A 20,427-nucleotide genomic window follows, 5' to 3' on the forward strand; every position below is an offset into this window, starting at 1 on the left:
TTGTAACAGGTTAACTACAAAACGCTCAAAGATCACACAGAAACTCAGGTTACCACTGTGGCCTCGTTGTGTTTGTCTCCGGGCCAAATAAGAGCAATTATCACAAAGTCTCGAATGTGTCCCAGAGACGAGAAGCCGGAGTTATAAACGGCTACCGACGCAATCCTCCGGAGAGACGTGCATAAACATGGCTCGTGCAATTAAACTCAGATGCGTGCCGCCTTTCTCTGCTAACTGATTAAACGAGCCGTACCCCCGCTGTGCACAGACACTCGGCGCTCCCTTCCCAATTTCCCGCATCCAAATCAGTACCACCTTAACTGTCCACATGTTTCATTTAGTGGAGGAAACGCACCGCTCTGCCTGAGGTGATAAATGCAATGTTATATTCCTCGGCTCTGCGTGACACCAGCCTGCATGAGGAATTATCTGGGACACACTTTTCTCTTCCCCCTGTGCTTTTCATATGATCTCTATGTTTCCCTACAGATTTCCATACTAAGGAGATCAAATGCAAGTCATGGAAATAAACAACTCAACCAAGTAAATCAGGCATGTACAAATCATATAAAATATAAGAAAACCCCCTAGATAATATCTAATGCAAAAATATAATAAATTATGGAATATATTACCATCCCAATGAATCATTGTGCAGTATGTGAATGCTGCAGCTGTTCACTAATATAATAATGTGCGGTAGGCGTACAAGCTGTTACCTCACTAGAGTCCTCCTGCTGGTTGATGACTGACAGCGCGTCCTCCGCCGCTTGCCTCTTGGCCTCGGCCACCGTGCGCTCCATCTTGGCTCGCTCCGTGCTGATCATCTCGTGTGCCTTGCGCTCAGCCTCTGACACAGCTTTCTGCAGCTCAGACATAGCCTGCCTCTTCACCTCATTCACAGCCTCTTCTGAAAGAAAGAGCACAGTGCTTTACAGTGTCCATAGCACAGCAACAGAAACCCCAAAAATAGTGTAGAATGAATAACCAATGTATGGATCACATTTAATCTGCAGCTCTGCTATCTGCAGAAAATGTGACAAACAATCTATTTTTTTTTCTGGTAACGTAAAACATATGATTTATGTGGTGACAATAAAATTAACTGTTTTTTATTGAAGTCGAATGTTATTTTAAATGACTTAATCAACCTGTCTACATTGTGTCACATCAAGTACATTTTAAGGGTCAGACTATCTGAACTGTTGACATGACATCTTACAGCAAAAGATTATGCCTTCTAAAATATTAGGGGTGTAACTATATATAGTGTCACAATATATCGCAATACAAAAATGCAACAATATGTATTGTGGATAGTGCCAATATGTATCTGGTGTCACCATTGGGTTAACAGCATCAAGTCCAAGCCTATTAATTTCCACCCCCAATGTAATACCAAATTTTGCGTTTTAATTAACAGTAAAACAATAAAACAATAAGTATCACAATAATATTGTATCGTGAGTTCAGTCGTGATATGTATCGAATCATGACATTAGGGTATCGTTTCACCCCTATAAAATACACTTACAGTACCTAATAATTCTAATTAATAGATGCAAATTCTAATTTAAAAACAATAGTATCTGACTTTTTGTATTTATTCAGAGTAACTCAGCTAATTAGTGTTACTAACTAATTAGTGTAACTATTTTTACGTTAGTTAATTGATCCTATTGGTTTGTTTTGTTCAAAAGCAGCTGAGAGATTAATCTGGGGATTAATTAGAAACATACATTTTTATTTGAATGTGCTCAGATGACTTTCTGTGTTTGCCGAATACAAATAAACAAGAATGGAATGCTTTTGTTTAGCCTCGAACCAAAGACTCTACTGTAGTGCACACGACAGATTACAGGTAATCCTTGATATTTTTCCCTATGAAGAATAAATGTATTTCCTTGAACTCACACTTTATCTGTACTTTTACATTGTTATCCCATTAACCGTAAATACTTCTGGCAGGAAAACTCATCTCAAGAGCAGACTAGGGATTTTTTGTGTTTGTTTGTTTTCATTGTTCAAGGCTGCAGCCTGACTAATTGCATATGCAAATCGGGCAATTTATATTTAAATTATGCATTTCAATTGCGCCCCCAAAGGACCATGCAGATCAGGATATGGCACTGTGTGAGAAAAGGGTTTGAATATTCATCACCTACTGTACGCAGTCTTTCTAAAGAAAAGGGACATTCACCTCTTACGCTTGTGAAGACCGCTTTAAGGCAGTTCTGACCCTTAAGTCTTAAAGGGTTAGTTCTTGAGGGTGAGTAAATCATAGGGTAATTTTTATTTTTGGGTGAACTATCCCTCTAAGCCAGCGTTTTTAAAAAAAATTGCCAGGCAGTGCCAGGATTTTTGATAATTTTCACAAAAGCCCTCTGAATATTTTGTTGTATGACAATCTGAACATTCAATATTTCAAAAGAAAGAAGAATTTTTTTATTTTTTTTCTGTAAAAAAAGCTGAGAAAATCACATTTATGTCTAAGACTACGTCTGGATCGGATTCAGAATGCTGATCAAAACATCAACACCTCCAAAGCTTGCATAGTCCTATACCTCCTCCTGGGTCGACATTTCATTCTGTAACATTATATTAGGCAGTTTTGATTTATATGCTGTTTAATGTTGATGATTGCTTTATTTCTTTTTTACATATGCATTTGCATAAGCTATTGCTTGTTTCTGCTTCTTCTTTACATGTCTTTTGATCTGAAGATTCTGTTCACTTTCAGAAGATCTAATCTAGCGCATGACAGTGAAAACACGGAAAGCCGTACATTTTCGTCAATGGCGGGGAAGCGGTGTCTCATAAATGGCGGGAAATCCCGTCAATGGTGGGGAAAGAGTTAAAAACTTTTAGCTTGTGTTAGGTTGTGTAACCATCGCGTACAACAGCTTAGAAAAATACTATTCTTAAGGAGTTTTAATAGACTAAACTGTCATGGCAGTCTCTTGTTTTGCAGAAATGGATGGCTGTGGTTGAGCAGACCCCAGTCTTAAATATGAAGGATTATAGAGCCAGGGACATTTTCATCAGGACTGGACTGAATTGTAAAACCATGGTGGTTTGGTGGAGTCGTCCTCTTGATGGGCTGAGGTCACGGAAAATGCACCACATTCCCTGATATGTTTTACTGCATCTATACTTCACTATTCAGATGGGATTTCAATCTGCGGTGATTTGTTTAGGGTGTTACTACCGCCGTTGTGTTTCAAAGGCAATGTGTCAGCTGAAACGAGCGGTCTTAGAGCGTCTTTTGTAACGTCATTTTCATGGCAAAGTTTGTTTGCTTTTATAAAGCCTTTGGTAAGACCACACAGTGAAGACAAACTGCTTCAGCAGATGCGTCTGTCGTGTATTAGAGAGCCGGAGCCAAGGTAAACAATCTGCTATTACAGAACCCATCACTTGTCATATTTCACACAGATCAACTGCTCTTTAAACAAAGCCTTTTAATATCTTTATCCGTCTTTTAACCAGCTCCTCTGCTGTGATAAAACAGAGTGCCGTGAAGAGCTGCGAGCCTGTTGCACAGCTAATGGCAAGAGTGCTGAAGTGCTGTAAAGGCTGGGAGCACTTATGTGTCCTGTTCAGCCAGAGCAATAAAAGAGCTTTACGATCTGACATCACTGTTGGAATGTGTAGAGGTGCTTCCAGTGAAAGCCAATCACTGAACTGCCCAACACACGACTCGGGGACATCACAGGAGTCAAACTAAATGCCACCAAAACAGACATTTCAAAACGTATGCTCCAAGACCTTCTTCTGAACATTTTTGTTAATGTTGTTTTTAAATGTAAATGCATGATGACAAAACCTTTTAATTTTTAATAAAATGCTATTTTTTAATTTTTATATATATTTATTGACACCACAAGTGTGCATGAAAGGAAAACAATTCTATGTTTATTTTCAAAAGCATTAAAGGAATTTAATCTGTCAAAAAATATTAATACATGTATTATATTTTATTTAGCATTTACTCGCTTATTTATAAATGTGGGTTAATTTATTGTCCCTTTTTTATTTGTGCATTACTATTTTTATGATTTTGCCAAGAGCTTAAACTGCAATTATATGTACATCATTTGTTGTGCATTAAATTCCCTAAATGAGTTTGGTGTGAAACTGAACAGGTTCCTACCCGACTGTAGTTCTGCATACAGATAACCAACTGACTGATTGAATTTCAGAGAGCTTTTAAATCACAGACAGGCTTTGAAAGAGCTCTGTGTGAATAATTTTGCTTTGATTTTCCACCTGTGCTTATGAGTATGTGTACATGTTTAAAAAAGTGACAAAGACAGCATGCTAACCGGCTTTCTTCCAGATTTCTTCAGGTACGTATCCAGACACTGGCCTGTGAAGGAGCTCCCTATGGATATCTGTAAAAGAGAAAACAAAGGACACTTTATTTACAATGAACTCAATAGAGATCCATTTTTCCCAGTCAGAATAACAGATAAATTACCATATTGTCATCAAGACAATTGTTAAATCAACTGTAACTGTTATTTTTTAAGGTCAGACATATCAAATAGATGTAGAAAATAGGATGTGATGCCTCCTGGGTGATGCAGACGTCTCAGACACACATCTTGTGCTGAATATGTGTTACCTAAAGCATTGCTTTCTTGGCTGGCGGGGCTCTGCTGTCGGGACTGACTGCTGCTGGTGCTGCTGGTCTTCTTAAGGTCTTCAGCATCACTGTAACGACGGATCCAGTAGTTGAGCTCCTCCCGGTCGGCCTCCTGACACCTCCGCAACACCGTCAGCGAGCGACGTGTCTTCTCCACCATATCCATGATGCAGTTCAGGAGCTGTGGGGGAGATGCAGGCAGAGCGTTACCAACACAACATCTTCTCTAAATAGAATTGACCAAATTTAGATATACAAATATCATGTTAAAAGGCTTACATTGAACATTCACAGTCACACATCTTTATGTTTGAAGACATTCAAACACTGATGCCAACAACTGAGAAAAAGTTAATGGTCTGTGGTTGCTCTTTTTTTTAAATCTTTTTCTTTCTTTTTTTTTAGCTCAGGAGACGTTACAACTTAAAGGGTTAGTTCACATAAAAATTTAATTTTTTGTCATTAATCATTCATGCTCATGCTGATTCAAAACCGTAAGACTTTTGTTTAACTTCAGGAACACTAATGAAGATATTTCTGCTGAAATCTGAGAGCTTTCTGTCCCTCCATTGACAGCTACGCAACTACCACTTTGATGCTTCAAAAAGTTAATAAAGAGATCAAAAACTAATCCATATGAATTGAGCGGTTTAGTCCAAATTTTCTGAAGAGAGACAATCGCTTTTATATGATGAAGATATATTTGGTAAACGGAAGCTCAAGCATATTCGCTAGACGTATGAGAACCAATGAGGTTCATTCTCGTGTTACGCAGCACGTTTGAGCTTCTGCAAGAACCAATAAGGTTTGTTCTCACGCGTCAAGCAGGTTCGGTTGAGCTTCTGTTAATGTTCACTGATCAATGTTTATGCGAATAAAAGCCTAAATTAAATCTGTTAATCATAAAACGGTCGAGTCTCTTCAGAAAATTTGGTCTAAACCGCTTTATGAACTTTTTGAAGCGTCTAAATGGTAGTTGCGTAGCTGTCAATTGAGGATAAGATATTGATGACAGAATTTACATTTTTGGGTGAACTATCCCTTTAAATAACAACTGTCTCATATGTTTCTCCTGAAACTCTTTAGACACAAATAAGCAATTGTTCACAAAATTTGAATCTTGGAATAACGTAAAAAAAATTACATTCATGTTAAACCAGACTTCAGGATCTTGTTTATATTGAAAGATATGAGAAACAGAAGAATCACCATTTGAGCTCAATATAATCTCCTTGCTTTCCAGAAGTGTTTTTGTGATAAAGCAAAACAAACAAACATGCAAACACACAGAAATGACTAGCAAACACACTTCTCATGTTCTCTCATTCTCTCTCACACACATACACTTTGGATAGTAATAAAAAAATGTTATTACTTTTCTTACATGGTCAAGGTGCTTCCACTCTTCTGCCCATTCTCTGTCTGTGAGCCTGTGATCTATGACTTCCTCCTGGCGTGTGCTGCCGTGCATCCCTGACACAGAACGAGAGAAAGAGAGAGAGCGAGTGTTAAACGTGTTACTATTTGGGCCTTGGTTTTCCATTTCTCTTGCTTGCCCTCAGCGGCATGTCGTGCCCGTCTGTTTCACAGCCATAGCTCACCCGCTTCCTGACATCCTCCATCGCTCACACACTCTTCATTCCTCACATGCTCTCATCCCTCACTCCGCTCTCCCGTGCTGCCTGCGGGCACGCTCTCTCCCTCTCTCCACACCGCACCAGAGCTGCCAGGCTCATGCATATCTTGTGCATATATCACCGCCTAACGTGCTTGAGTATTTTTAGCACATTTAAACCTGATATGGCGAGTTGGCTTTATGTGAACCTCAAATCATTTTTAAAAGAGTTTATGTTCCTGATCCAACTGAGCCTCGCCTGGTTTAACTTCTGAGAGTCTGAGCGGCATGCAGTGGACTTTTTGTGGATTTGAGGCATTGGCAAACTCAGCCTTGGAGAATGGGGCTCATATTGTCAATTCATTTGAGAAATTTATTTTAAATAATAAATGCACATTTTCTTATTTTCTCAAATGTATATATATGGTTTGTAAATTATCATTTTTGTTACTACATATTTAATTTACAGTTTAATCAAGCATTTTCCTTTTATCCGTGACTTCCTATATTTTTTGGGGCCTATAAAAGACCATAAACTAAATTTGAGCCTCATTTTATTTGAAACTTGTTTTTTACCCTAAAAATTTATAGGGCTCTCACATGAAAATTAAGTTTGAGGATTGGTGACAGCAGCCGTGGAGAAGGTGGCTTATATTGCATGTCTCAAGCTCTAACAATCTTTCACAGCACAGTAACGCTCTTATTAATGACTGCCCCCAGATGCTGCTGTAATCTGCCCTCTCTTACCCAGAGGCCGAGGGCGGTCGCGGAGCTCGCGGTGGTTGGGGTGGCGGTAGGAATCTCTGTAGTGGTGTGCGATGGCCATGTCGTCCAGACGGTAGTGCTGTGGAGGGGGCGGGGTGGGGTGTGGCAGGCCGTTGGGCGGGTAGGACAGCCCGTTGGAGGGGCTGAAACGCTGGCCGGGACTGATAGTGCAGGGCCTCTTGTTGGGGTGCTCGGGATGGAGCGGCTCCCGCTCAAAGCCGTTCTCTTTGGTTCTGGAATGAGAAAGAAAATTCCAGAGTGAGGAACAGGAAAGAAGTACAAGAAGTACATACTAATGTAGAGAGAGATAGATATAGATATAGATAGATAGATGGATAGGCAGATAGACAGAGCAATCGTGAAAAGGCGCCCCTGGTGACTGTATAAGTCATAAACCCCGCCTCCCCATGTTATTTAACGGCACGAGACCAACTAAACAATTAAATTACACTTCAAATATCTTTTTTCCAAAGATGGTTTCTGTAATTTACTTTAGTTTTCATCACGCTGATGTAAGTTCAAGTGTTTGTTTTTAAAATAAGTTTGTTTTTAGTTAGTTATTTGATGCGGTGGTGTGACGTCATGATTGACAGCTGTGATTGACAGGTTCTCTGAGCGAAGTAGTCACTGAAGCACCAACAGACTTTTTTTCGGGATCTTCGGAGGACTGAGGAAATTGGAGCTTTAAATTTAATATCTAAATTTCTATAATTAATTTTAAAAAAGTGCAGGAGTGTTTGCTTGCGATTGATTCTGCGAGAGTGAAGGCGGGGCCTTGATTTCGCGGCTTTACTTCCTGCTCACTACTGCGCAGACTCAGGTCCCGAGACCGCTGCTGCGCAGACTCAGGTCCCGAGACCGCTGCTGCGCAGACTCAGGTCCCGAGACCGCTACTGCGCAGACTCAGGTCCCGAGACCGCTGCTGCGCAGACTCAGGTCCCGTGACCGCTGCTGCGCAGACTCAGGTCCCGAGACCGCTGCTGCGCAGACTCAGGTCCCGAGATCGCTGCTGCGCAGACTCAGGTCCCGTGACCGCTGCTGCGCAGACTCAGGTCCCGAGACCGCTGCTGCGCAGACTCAGGTCCCGAGATGTCAGCGCCATATCGGTACACTGGCGGCTTCACTTTTCACCAATGGAAGAGAGCGAAGGGGCGTCTTCCATCTTTTTTTAGTCTATGAGACAGACTAAAAGAGACCTTTTCTTTCCTCTTCTACACAATTGGTTGTCTTTCCATGTCAGGGACAATGTTGACTCACTAGTTTTTTTTTTTTTTTTACCACTCCAACGAGACAGACAGTCTGACATTGAGATGTCTTCTGAGGACAGTGTGTTCATTCATGTAATGTACTTTCCTATGCTGTTAGTCGAGGGAGAATGTGAAACTGCTCCTGAGGCAGTAAGAGTCTGTCATCTAATAATGTGCTAAGTAGAAAAGCAGCCACTATGCCTCCGTTGAGCACTTTGTTGTCCGTAAAAGGAGGTCTTGACAGAGCACATGAGGACCATAAGAGATGTGCACTTACAGGACTCACTCAGCGCACCTAAACCCTGGCGCTTTCACATTGCTTTGCCCTTCACTTTCATGTGTCACGGGTCCAGGTGTTCGCAGATGCTGGTACTCGTGTGAGTCACAGTGCGTGTGTGTGTGTGTGTCGTGAGGCGGTCGTCCCTCGGTTACCTCTGAAAGAGACTGAACTTCCTAATGAGCTGCTTTTATGAGCTGCTAATGCGCATCCATCACCGTCCATATGCTCCTCAAAGCAACCTCTCTCCTCCACCCACACCTCCAAAACACAGCTGCATTTATTTTACCCCAGTCTCATACATTTTATTACCAATTCTAATTCTATTCATTCTTCGTGGACTTGTGTCTCTGATTCAGGTACTGTATGTGATTTTCATGTGATTCTCCATCTTGTTTTTTTTACCATCTACAAAACATGTATTTTTTTAATCTCTTTTTCATTTATTATATTATGTTTTTTTTTATCAAACAAATGCAGCATTGGTGAGCAAAAGGGACTTCTTTTAAAAACGTGAAAAACCCACAACTTTCTTTTTTTTTACGGTTGTGTATTCAAGTAAGATAGTCCTTGGGTGTAAGCATTTTAAAACCCCAGTTTATGACACTCTTTTGTGGATCACTGAAAGCTGTGAACTGAATTTGAACCTCATTTTAAAAACACCATTTTTTTTTCCCTTTTTCTTTTCAAATATATAGGGGTCGTGCCGCACAATGGAATATTTTATTCAAATAAGTCTAGGCACACATTTCTCTTCTAAATGAGGAGAGCGTGCTAAGACTGCATTGTGGGATGCGCTCCTCTCCGTAGCTGTAGTTTCCTGATTCCTTTGATATTAATCAGACTGAAGTGACCGTATATTGTACTCCGTGATTAAGGATAGCATAGCTCCCTTTCAAATTCCAATATTGCTTTTCTCTCTCTTGCACCTCCTCATTCTGAGCGTGGAGAGTCGAGTCGAGCCGAGCCGAGCTAAGCAGAAACAGAAGCGCTTAGCCAGCCGTATCTGAGCTGAGTCTCATCTGTATGTGTTATCAGCCATGTCCCTAGGCTCACCTAGCCATACATTAGAGCTCACACAAAAATGCAGGTATTACATTTTAAAAAAAAAGATAGAAGGAAAGAGAAAAAGAGAGCTGTATATTCTTTTCTAATATCCACAGGGACCTGAGCTGATATGTATTCATATAAGATAGCATATTAAAAAAGAATCTTTACTTAAAAGTGGAAATAATTCTGAGCTCCTGGGAGTGAAGTGAACTGATATATAAAAGCTTCGTTTTTTCTCTCTCTCTCTCAGTCCACAGACTGTAGATTTGCTTTGTAGTGCTAATTCTCACTCATGTCCATCTCAACAGGAAGTCTCCAAAGAATCTACCTGCATTCTCCAGATGTGTCTGGTTTCTCAAGGTTCTGCTCCATTTAAGGACGAGGATCCAAATGACGCATGACAATATAGACACTCATAACCTGCTGCCACATTTCTACATCTCTCCAGCTGTTTTACAAGTAGGTATTCCTAGTCTATATATTTAGGTGCCTAAAGTTCACTCACTAGCAAACAAATGCGCTATTAAACATTTATCAATAACTAGACTAAATATTTTAAATACTATGAGCTCTAAGGGTTGTCTAAGGCCAACGTGAGAAAGTTTGCATTGCCATTACTACTTACTTTCATTGATTATGTGTTTTTATTCCGTGCAAACTTAAATATCTGGTTTTGTGTGATAAATTGAACATTATGTGTAAATTCTGACAGAAAACTGTCAGAATGACTTCTGTTAGCCCTTGAAACATCAATTAGTTTGTTGTACATTTTCTGTCTTTTGATAAATAATAATATACATGTATTTTTTCTATAATTGTGTAAATTATAGAAAAATATAAATTGTATTTTTGTCTCAAAGCAAATCAAATTGTATGTTTCTTAAAACATAGTGTGACTGGCTAAATCCCAACAAAACTACAAGACTGATTGATGATGTCAATTTACAGTTCGGCTCACCTGTCAGGCGTTCTTCTCTTGCCATTCTCGTTGACATCCATCAAGAGTTCAGAAGAGTCGACGGGTGACGTGGTGCTTGTGTCCAGCAGGAGCTGCTCATGTTGGGCGAGATACTGAGCCGGGTTCTGCTTGGCCAGCCGTGCACAGTGCACCAGCTCCCTCTGCAGTAGCGGCAGGTTGGCCTGTAGGGGGAGATAGTGGTCAGGTTGTGCTGAGCAGATGTGACACTGTGAAGCTGTCCACAGCCAGAGGCTCTAAACACCGTTTTTTGTTTACTCATTATTATCATTACAGGTACATTCTTCCAAAATAAAGACACTCGCGCCGTTTCGAGCAGCACTCTATTGTGACCCGAAACATGCATTAGTGCCCTGGGCCTTCGATATGAGCAATAATGGTCAACATAGAAAGTGACATCTTCAAAGCAGATGGTTTGGAGGTGGGGGGGGGGGCAACGTTCGCTTTCTTTCTGTCTCATTTCCTCTGCATCTCCGTCATGATTACTAGCTGGCTTGGCTTTCTCCGAAAGCACTCGGAGGCCTCGCCACTTCAAAGACACACGGAGGAGCATTTTCACGGCAGATGAAAGGTTTTTGCGAATCCCCATCCAGCAACAGTCGGACTATTGCAGCATCTAAACAGCACAAGGTGTTAGTTGGAGGACGATGTCTATTTCCTTTCTTTCTTTCTCTCTGGCCTGTGACTCTGATCTAAGACTATAATCAAACATATTTTCAGCTCTGGAATATATTTTTCAGTGTACTCTCACAGTGTGCCTTTTCAGTGATGTAAGGGCTAAAATTAGGAGTAGTGCGTTGATTGAACATTGAACGAAGCACAATGAAAGCATAGACTTTAAAGGAAGCATGGCCGTTGGTCATGATACAGATAAAATCATGATACAGGTAAATTAAAAAAAGTTATTTTGATGAATTTTAATGATGATAATGATTGGGATTGTTTATTAAGGACCTCTTGGTCGCCAGCTGTATGAGGTAATGGTCTGTTAGTAGTTTATGGTGATAATTACCAGAGGCAGTGAAATTGCTTTGACCCTAAATGACCTTAGACTTTTATTAAATGGAGGTCCTCATAGTTAGTGGCAGTTCACATATAGCAGCTGCTCACGGAGTGCTTAATGTACACTGTAAAAAAAATTTTTTCTTACTCAATATTTTTGTCTTGCTTCCCAGTATGAATACACATTCTTATATCAAGATTCATTTGCTTGAGGAGCAAAATGACAAAAGATATTACCGTACGTTTTATCAAAATTAAGTGATTTTATGCTTAAAATAGTAATACAAAATCTGCCAGAGGGGTAAAAAAATACCTTGTCTTCCCTTAAAATATTTTTTTTTAATCACATTAAGTATAAACGATATAAATATAAACTAAAGTATAAATTCTAAAACAAAACCTAATATATTTAAAATTTTAAAGAAAGTTAAGATATTTAACAAGACAAAATAATAATAAGAAAATAATTTTTGCAGTGTATTTCCAGCCAATGAATAAGAAAAGTTTATTCATCAGAAAACGTTAATGCAACAGTCTAATTTCCATTGTGTGCAACTCTATATAAAAGCCTTTTCGGATAATGACGGTAAAAACAATTTTATCATCATGTATTTTTTATAAAACAATCCTGTAGCTTTATAAGCGTGCAATAATTTGACGTTTGCTTCGATTATGTCTGAGTGTGTTCTCCAGCTCCTGTGTGGTCCATTAGCACACAGCTATTTGGAAACCAGCATATCAAACACAAGCCGCAAAGGAGTTTGCCATGTATATGTAATCCTTACTTCCTCTGCACTGATAGCATGTGGTGAAGCGCCGACTATGTCACGCTGAGTACGTCTCTGAGCAATGAGGCACAGAGCCGCAGAGGAACACATGTGCTTACAGGCTTTATGGAGACTGCTGAACGAAACAGCGGCTAAATATTACAAATTTATCTGATGAGGAATCCATTTGGAGGAATCATAAACAAAAGCCATCAGCACAAAGGCCGTCAGCTGGCGTCAAATTCGGATTACATCATTAGCGTGATGCACGCTGCCCTTCCTGTAAACACTTCCCCGCAAAACCCAACTCTGACGGGAGGGTCGCTAGACAACATTAGCCTAATGAAAAAATGCTGCTAATGCACATTGCTGCAGCTGCGCTTCTGCACGCTTATAAAAGCCCCTGTTCCCACAGCCATATGGTATTTGTCATTAAAGGCTCCTTTGAGGAAAACCACTAAAATTAGACGAGAGGGAGAGAGGGAGCGAGAAAAAAAACACAAGTTGCATCTTTGATACCACCTCTCCTGACTGGATGATACAGTAACCATATGGTGTGGAGTTGCGCGAGAGCGAACGAGTCAGGGAAGTGTCCCTGTATGCTTCTCTGCATCCGTCAGCGGCCGGCGCAACCCCTAATGGGACCAATTTCTGCATGACAGAGCCAGCCAGGACAAGCAGTGGACGAGATGAAATGCCTTCGAACCGCACGCCGCAAGAACGGAGGCCGCATCAAACCGGCGGACCCCTTTCCATCATCATCTAATGGAGTAAACAACACAGAATTGATGCATCTCCACCGGTCGCTTATTTTATTATTATGGAAAGGAAGACGGAGGAAAGCAGAGCGCGAGAGAAAGACGGGAGGAACAGGGGGAGGGGGTGAAGGTTAGACAAAGAGGGAGGGGAACGGCTAGGTTGGTGCGTAATAGCTGTCACTTACTAGCAGATGAAAACGAATGGCGAACGATTGAGGGTGGATGGATACAGCAGTCACCATATGGATCAAAGCTCATGAGAATTTAATCTCTATCAAGCGCTGATGTCTATTTGCTACATATGTCATAAATTAACAAATTATACATTCGCTCCGCAGGCTACAATCACTTTAATCTCGAACATGATAATGCGATACAAAAATGTGTCATGTGTAATTCAAATACTTCCCTTAGTCGAAAGAATAATATGCAGAGTGTTTATTTGAACGGTTCGTGTTAAGTGCTCCAACATAAACAGGCCCAGACACACATTTAACTGTAATGAAATAAGGGCCGTAGTGACAAATGGGCGGCAGAGAGGGCAAAGGTTGATATTCTCCCAGACAACAGATCGTCTTACTGTGGTAATGGTTTCAGATGTGCCCTGCCCTACGAAACTCAACAACGGTCGAACAAGGGCGTCCATCGACACGTATGAATAAATAGAGACATTGTGCTGTGGGACGGTCCCGTATGGTGCTGTTACACTGAGTAATGTGGGTTCACATCATGTATTTCCAAAGAGAAATAAAAAAATAAGTCCCAGTGACCAAGAAACCTGATGCCTCTTTGCTCATGAGGAAACCATGTATCCATTCAGGCCATTTAAAAGTGAGGGATGAAAAAAATAAAAAAAATCAAGAGCTGGGAGAAATATGTACATCTGTGCCTCAGTTGTTTAAATGTTTTCCAGATTGCTTGCTTGAGCAATACCTTCAGAAACGGGATGACAAAAGGTCGGAGTGGGAAGTTGGTCGCTTCTTGCAGTTTGGAGTGGAATTCCTCAATGGTTAGAGTGGAGTTCTGCAGGGAGAGAGAAAAAAAGACAGTGCACGCATGAATACATGTGGAAAACATTATGCGATAATATTACTTATTGGAGGCAAAACTATATCCTGCTGAAGATTGAATGATTTGAAGACTGTAATGGGAGGCATATGGATGGCTGTGGTGAAAGGCCTCATATGGGGAAGTTTGATCTGGTGGCTTTTACATGTGTACGCGCTGACCGCATCATCACTGCATCAACAAACACACAAATACGTAGGCAAACACAACTACAGATGCAGTATTACACCACGCAGCTTGCTCTGCGAGATAAAACACGGCATAAACATCATAGCACGCACAGGAGATATGCAGCTTTTAAAAAAACGTGTCTTGTTCCCAACCGAACTGACATATATCTTACCCCTGTTAAACTTGGCAGTGTAAAAAAAAAGAGAAAGAGAAATGACTAATTTCTTTCCCTCCTGCTCTCTGCTCTATCATCTTTTAACAGACTGATAGGACTGATAGGACACCATTTTCAATTTTCTAGACGTTATTTCCGAGAGAGCTAGCGGAAGGAAAGATGGGAAGCAGAGCGGGGAGTCATACATTTGAGAAAAATACACAGGCTTTTTTTTTTTTCCTCCCCTCTTTTCCCAGACCTGAATTTTGTTACATTAAGCTTACATCTGTTCGGCCAGATTGCAGCGGCCTGTTTTGACAGCCAGAAAGCCTCCTGAGCTTTTCTCCAGCATCGGCGGCGCTAATTAAGTGTGTCACTCTTTTCAATAAGGCAGAGTGGGGAGCGAATTAAAAAGAGCCACGGAAGCCAAGGGGACACAAGGAAGCCTCTGCGTGTAGACACAGCGAAAAATAAACAAATGCCCGCCGAAAAAAAAGAGCTTTCCTTTGGAATGGCTAATTAAAGCAGCCCTCCTCTAGTACAGGCAGCTATTTCACCATTGTTTGGTCCATAACTACATATTAATGAAAATAATGCTGCGGCACAGCTTATGGTGCACATCTAGTCAAGTGGATCTTTTTTTCCCTCACAGTTATGTTGCTATCCTTAGCAACAGATGTGTTCCCTTTGATTTATCGCTGTTGGACAAGCCTTTATTACCTATGATGAAAGGTAAATAAGACTTGGTGGCATACCTTTTTGGTGACAAAAAAGCAAAATAAATCATTTTCGACTGCCCGTAAACTTTTCAGGAGACACAGTGATTACTAGTAACTGTTTTATTTCTTAAAGTCTGTCGTAATATACACAATACACTGTTGAAAATCCTCATTAAGGTCATGATGAAATGGAAGTAGTGGCAGATCTTTTCTTTTATTGTGACGTACATCCAAGTGTAATGGCTCATTGGAAAAAATAAAAATTAGGGCACAGTTCAATTCATAAGTAGGTGATTGGATTTTGAGATGTGGGCATTGGACTTATAAACAGAGGCAGATGAACATGAGCTCGCAGAGTTTAAGCAAAATACATCCCAAATACATGATTGGCATATTGATTAAAAATAAAAAATAAAACAAATTCATGGATGAATCATTCACAATGAGATCAATAACATGCATTTACGCAATAGATTGTGTGAATATTAATTTCATGCCGACTTTAGCCACCGAGTATGTGATTTCAGACTTACCACAAGTCCTAACACCAACGTACGCACTCGTTCTCCTATCTCAGGTGAGATGTCATTGCCAAACTGCTGCAGTGTCGTGAGGAAGCGTTTGAGTTTGCTGAGCTGCCTTGCGCCACAGGCCGGTGGCAGCTGTTGATTGGCCAGTGAAGATGAAGATGACGATGAAGGCCCATTGCTGAAGCCATTGGGTGGAGATGGAGCTCCGTTCAGTGCAGTGGGAGAGTGACTGGTGCCATTCGTTACTGGAAAACAGAAACATATTATTTCTTACATGCCACAAAGAGATTTTTAACCCAAGCATTTATTTGTAACCCAAGCGTATTGAATGATCTAGACCCAAAAGATTCACATTAAACACTGCCAGGAACATTCCTCGAAAAGAAGCTGCAAGAGGATCCTTTGTCAAAAATGACATTGGCGTATGAACGCCTGTGACTGACGGTGCTTGAATGAGGCTCTTGTGACAGTGGAACATTTGTTTTGAATCAGCCACGGCAGCTTTGAGAAGGAAGCAGTGCGTTCTTGCTTCAATACATCAGACATATTAAGTCCAGAGGAGGAGAAGACATGTGGTCGAGTGCCCCCCGTGCCACGATGAGAAACATACGCGGCGGAGGGATGCAGCTTGGAATCAACGTCTCTCTAATGAGATTAGGCTGCGTGATAGCCTCGTTTGCCTGGCCTCCTTCCAACAGAACAGAAACGAGATACTTGAGCTGCATCTGGTAACAATTACATGGAGGGGAAATCAAAGCGCTTGCTTTGTTAAACCTTCAGAATGTATAATTAGAGTCTGCCTTTAAAAAGGCTCCGGATTGCTTCAGACCCGGCTTGCTTTTTGTCTCTTTTTTTCATAAGCGCTAATTGCAGAGTCCAACTGATCTGTTTTTAGGGATGTAACATCAGAGAGAGGAATGTGTTACTGCTGTTGACGGCACACCACTGCTCAATTACACTGACATGGTGCTGGGAGGCTGCGGCACGGACGGCTTTGATAGTGAGCCACTCCAGCGCTCCCCTGAGCTGCCATGTGTGATGCTCTTTGTGGCATCAGCCAGCGGGCAGATGCAAAAATCTACAGGTCAGAAGACGAGGGGAACTCGTGTCGGCTGTAATAAGGGGAGTGCAAAACTACATATTCTTTAAAAGATTATATGAATGGCTAGTCAACAAGTTGGCCTTAAAGCCTTGTATAATTTGACCACTTTACTTTTTAAAATCTTTGTTCTGTTTTTCTTGTTTCTGCATTTGTTTTGTATTGATTTTTTCTACTTTTTTGTAACATTGAGCATTAGAAAGGAGTTATATAAATAAAACATATTATTAGTAGTAGTTGTATTAATTAGGTTGATTTAAGTTGTCTTTCCACTATCTCTGACAATTTATGATTGTCACATTTAAAGAATATTTCAGAGCAAAAATATTGGAAATTCTCACCTCACACTCAAAGTTTTGATTAGAATACATTACATCCAATCAAGTAGTTGCATATGGTCTAACCGTAAAAGTAGTCAACTAATTTATGCACCCAAAGCACAAATCAAGATTCTACATACTGTATGCATATGACTGGAATTCCAAAGCTCCCGTAATTCTCTCCATTGGACACAAACCCAACTTATTTAGTATTTATTGACTGAGTTGCTGTAAGGGCATCTCCTTTAAACCAACAACAATTCTAACACATCGCAAACTGTAAAATGCTGGAAGATGAAAATGGAAGTCCAAATATCATTATTTTAAAATGAAATAATGCATCTCTATAAACACCCTCTCCGTAAACCAAATGCAAAAAACTGTACTGCAATGGTCTGCCTATGCTGACTTGGTTAAAAGAGTTTGAATGCTGGTAATTTATTTAGGTATGCTATGCATACACTTTTCAAGAAAGAACAGAATTGGATTCCGTATAAAAGGTTTGCTATGAAGATATTTGTGAATATTTTATACTTTTGTGGCATTCAGACACATTGGTTTTCTGTCATGGTGTTGATGTATAGGCCAAACACCTGAAATCACATAGTTCCCTACTATATACTGTAGTAGGCGAAAAACAGTGTGGCAAAATAAGTATGTCTGAACTCACAGTACTTATAAAAGAGTAGGCAAAATGTACCCGGGTGACCTACTTCTTCCGGCGAGAATCTGAAGTGTACAGTACTTCCAGATTCATACTACACACATTAATACTATATAGAACATGCTTTTTAAGTGGTCGTGAAGTAATTGTTCAAAATAAGTACCTACAGTACTCAAGAGAGTATGCGATTCTGGACGCAGGCCTTTTGTACGAGTACTCACATGCAGTTGGGGTGAAGGAGCTGGTCCTGGGAGCTCCCTGTGTGGTGGGGGGAGGAGGCATGGTGGGCGGAGTTAACCTGGACTGTGTTTTCACATCAGCAGGTGAGTCGGGCATGGTGGAGCGCTTCTCAGTACGATCTGCAAAAGAAAAAGTGGAACAGTTCTTGTGAGACCTCAGTGATATCCCAACAGCTGCCTCTCCACAGCACCTGAGCTCCTGTAAGATATACACACATAGCTACATACACGATACACGCCTTTAGAGAGTTCATAGATAGTAACACCAGTCAAATTCCAGCTGTCATCCCCATTTCCCTAATGATCAAAGACACCGGCAATACTCTCATTAAAACGTTTCAGAAATCTGGAGGAACCCCACAGAGATCTCCAGCATCTTCAACAGACATGTAATGTCTAAAGTACCCTGTTCTTCCAGATTAAAAAGTCATTCCATTCTACATTCGACTATGGTTAAGAATAATAGAAATAAGTAAGGGTGTGTGAGTGGTTTCTAGATCATTGCTAGGTGGTTAGACTTCAATTTATTTTGTGTCAGTTAGTTGCCAAGGCATCCAAAAATAAAAAAATCTGACTGCTTAAAAAAACAATAGCATACCTCAATAAACCGCATCATTTGCAGTATCATTCATGTCTTTAAGAATTTGAACAAACCCATAGCTCTGAGTATGCTCATAGCTCCATAAAATGTGAATTTTATAGGAGCTTTTGCACCGGATTAACCTTTTCATATTTCCTATAACTATTTGCGGAAGTACTCACTTGTTGGTGTGTTCGCACTGGAAGTGGGAACAACTTTAGCTATAGGAACTCCTTTTTGGGGGAGTAAATTAGCTCCTACTTAGAGTAGGGTCTAACCCAGCACAATAGGAACTACCAGTGACGTAAGTGTGCGTTGATTGGCCGAACGCACACGAAACACCAGCACCCGCCATTTAAAAAATACACACACAGTTTATAGTCTTATTTACTGCACGAACATGGAAAAAAGTGATAGATGGACCGACGCCGAAGTCCAGTGACTTCTAAACTTTTAAGCTGAGGATATCCAACGCGACTTTGAAGGGACCAAGCGAAACATGATTATGTTTAAAATATATAATAAGACCGCCCTGGTGGCTAGTTTCTTACTTAGTTCCTATAACCACCTGGTGTGAAAGCCCTTCATATTTAATACAGGTTTTAAAAAGAAAAATTATTAGTAAATACTAGAAAGCTGATTGTGGGTACTATCTAACAAGACTTATCTGCATCTCTCTGTTTTGACAAAGAGGTCATTGGTCGAGATGGAAAGGTCTGTAAGATGTTACTCATCTGTAACGCTTTCTTCAAACGCTGTCTAACACAGTGTCCTGCCTACTTCTCTATACTTGCTTAAAGTGTCAGTGTTGCTATTGTTATCTAAAATTAAAACTATTAAAAATAGTATTCATTCATTGAAATAATGCTGAATTAATTGTTTCACATTAAATGCAGGTGTAGGTGTAATATTAAATGTATTATAGGTGCTGAAATGACTACAACCAAAACAAAAATAAAAATTCTAGGCTAATAAAAATGACAAAAGCACATAACAAAATGACTAAACCTTAAACTAAATTAAAATGAAAACTGAAAATATATAAATTAAAATGAAAAAATATATAAATAAAAGTTATGTTACTGATGTGAGCATGCTTTTTTTGTTCTTCAAAAACCTTCATATGACCGCACACAACATGATCTAGATAGCGTTTACTTCAGAAGGTCATGACTAAAGCTGCGGTCACCGTGTCCTTTAGTAGCTATAGCAGTGAACCTTAAAAGTCTGCTTATCTATCAGACTTATGATAGCAAATTCACTCTCATTTGAGTTGTTTTACAATATCAGCATCTGTACTGACCCATCAGAACCCTCGTACTCTCTTTCTTACATATAGACAGACATGTACGCACGCTTTGTACCAGCTGTGGGAACATTGTGTGTCAGGGCGAGCAGACGCCCTACGTCTGGGACATGTAGCCTGACTTTCCAGATTACAACTGTCCTGTGTGTCCCCTAGACTCTGATAACAGCAGGGGCTCCTGTCTTTCCAATTCTCTTTCTCTCACCGCTCTCTTTTCAGCATGTCTTACTCCACAGAAGAATATTAAATACAGCCTGTTAATAACGGCTATACACCCCTTTAAAGATGTTTCACAGCTAGAGATATCGGCTATTGTCTTATGGCTATGTACACATCACGGAATAATCTAAAAAGAAAGGTGGGTGCACTTAAACAACCATAGTCTGACCAGGAAAGCAGAAGAGATAAAAAGGGTGGGAATTTCAGCTACGAATGGCTCCCATTCCATAGGCACCTCTATTGCTGTATGTGT

The 20,427-nt window shown here is 40.4% G+C and overlaps 1 protein-coding gene across 14 annotated transcripts in view; it reads right to left on the bottom strand.

The window, feature by feature from the left end:
• Nucleotides 1–20,427, bottom strand: part of runx1t1 (RUNX1 partner transcriptional co-repressor 1) — a 123,771-nt gene that overhangs the window by 4,330 nt on the left and 99,014 nt on the right. For 8 of the 14 annotated variants that reach the window (XM_079590383.1, XM_079590377.1, XM_079590384.1 and 5 more), the window contains 9 exons: nt 18,052–18,189; nt 15,751–15,992; nt 14,039–14,128; nt 10,561–10,742; nt 7,011–7,261; nt 6,024–6,121; nt 4,628–4,829; nt 4,326–4,394; nt 720–910 (listed from right to left, as the gene is read on the bottom strand). In XM_079590383.1, the coding sequence (XP_079446509.1) occupies nt 720–910; nt 4,326–4,394; nt 4,628–4,829; nt 6,024–6,121; nt 7,011–7,261; nt 10,561–10,742; nt 14,039–14,128; nt 15,751–15,992; nt 18,052–18,189 (1,463 nt within the window). The remainder of the gene's footprint in view (nt 1–719; nt 911–4,325; nt 4,395–4,627; nt 4,830–6,023; nt 6,122–7,010; nt 7,262–10,560; nt 10,743–14,038; nt 14,129–15,750; nt 15,993–18,051; nt 18,190–20,427) is intronic. The other 6 variants (XM_079590386.1, XM_079590385.1, XM_079590378.1 and 3 more) reach the window with 2 other exon arrangements.

This window comes from Phoxinus phoxinus (assembly GCF_949152265.1).
Source record: "Phoxinus phoxinus genome assembly, chromosome: 19".
Lineage (NCBI taxonomy): Eukaryota > Metazoa > Chordata > Actinopteri > Cypriniformes > Leuciscidae > Phoxinus > Phoxinus phoxinus.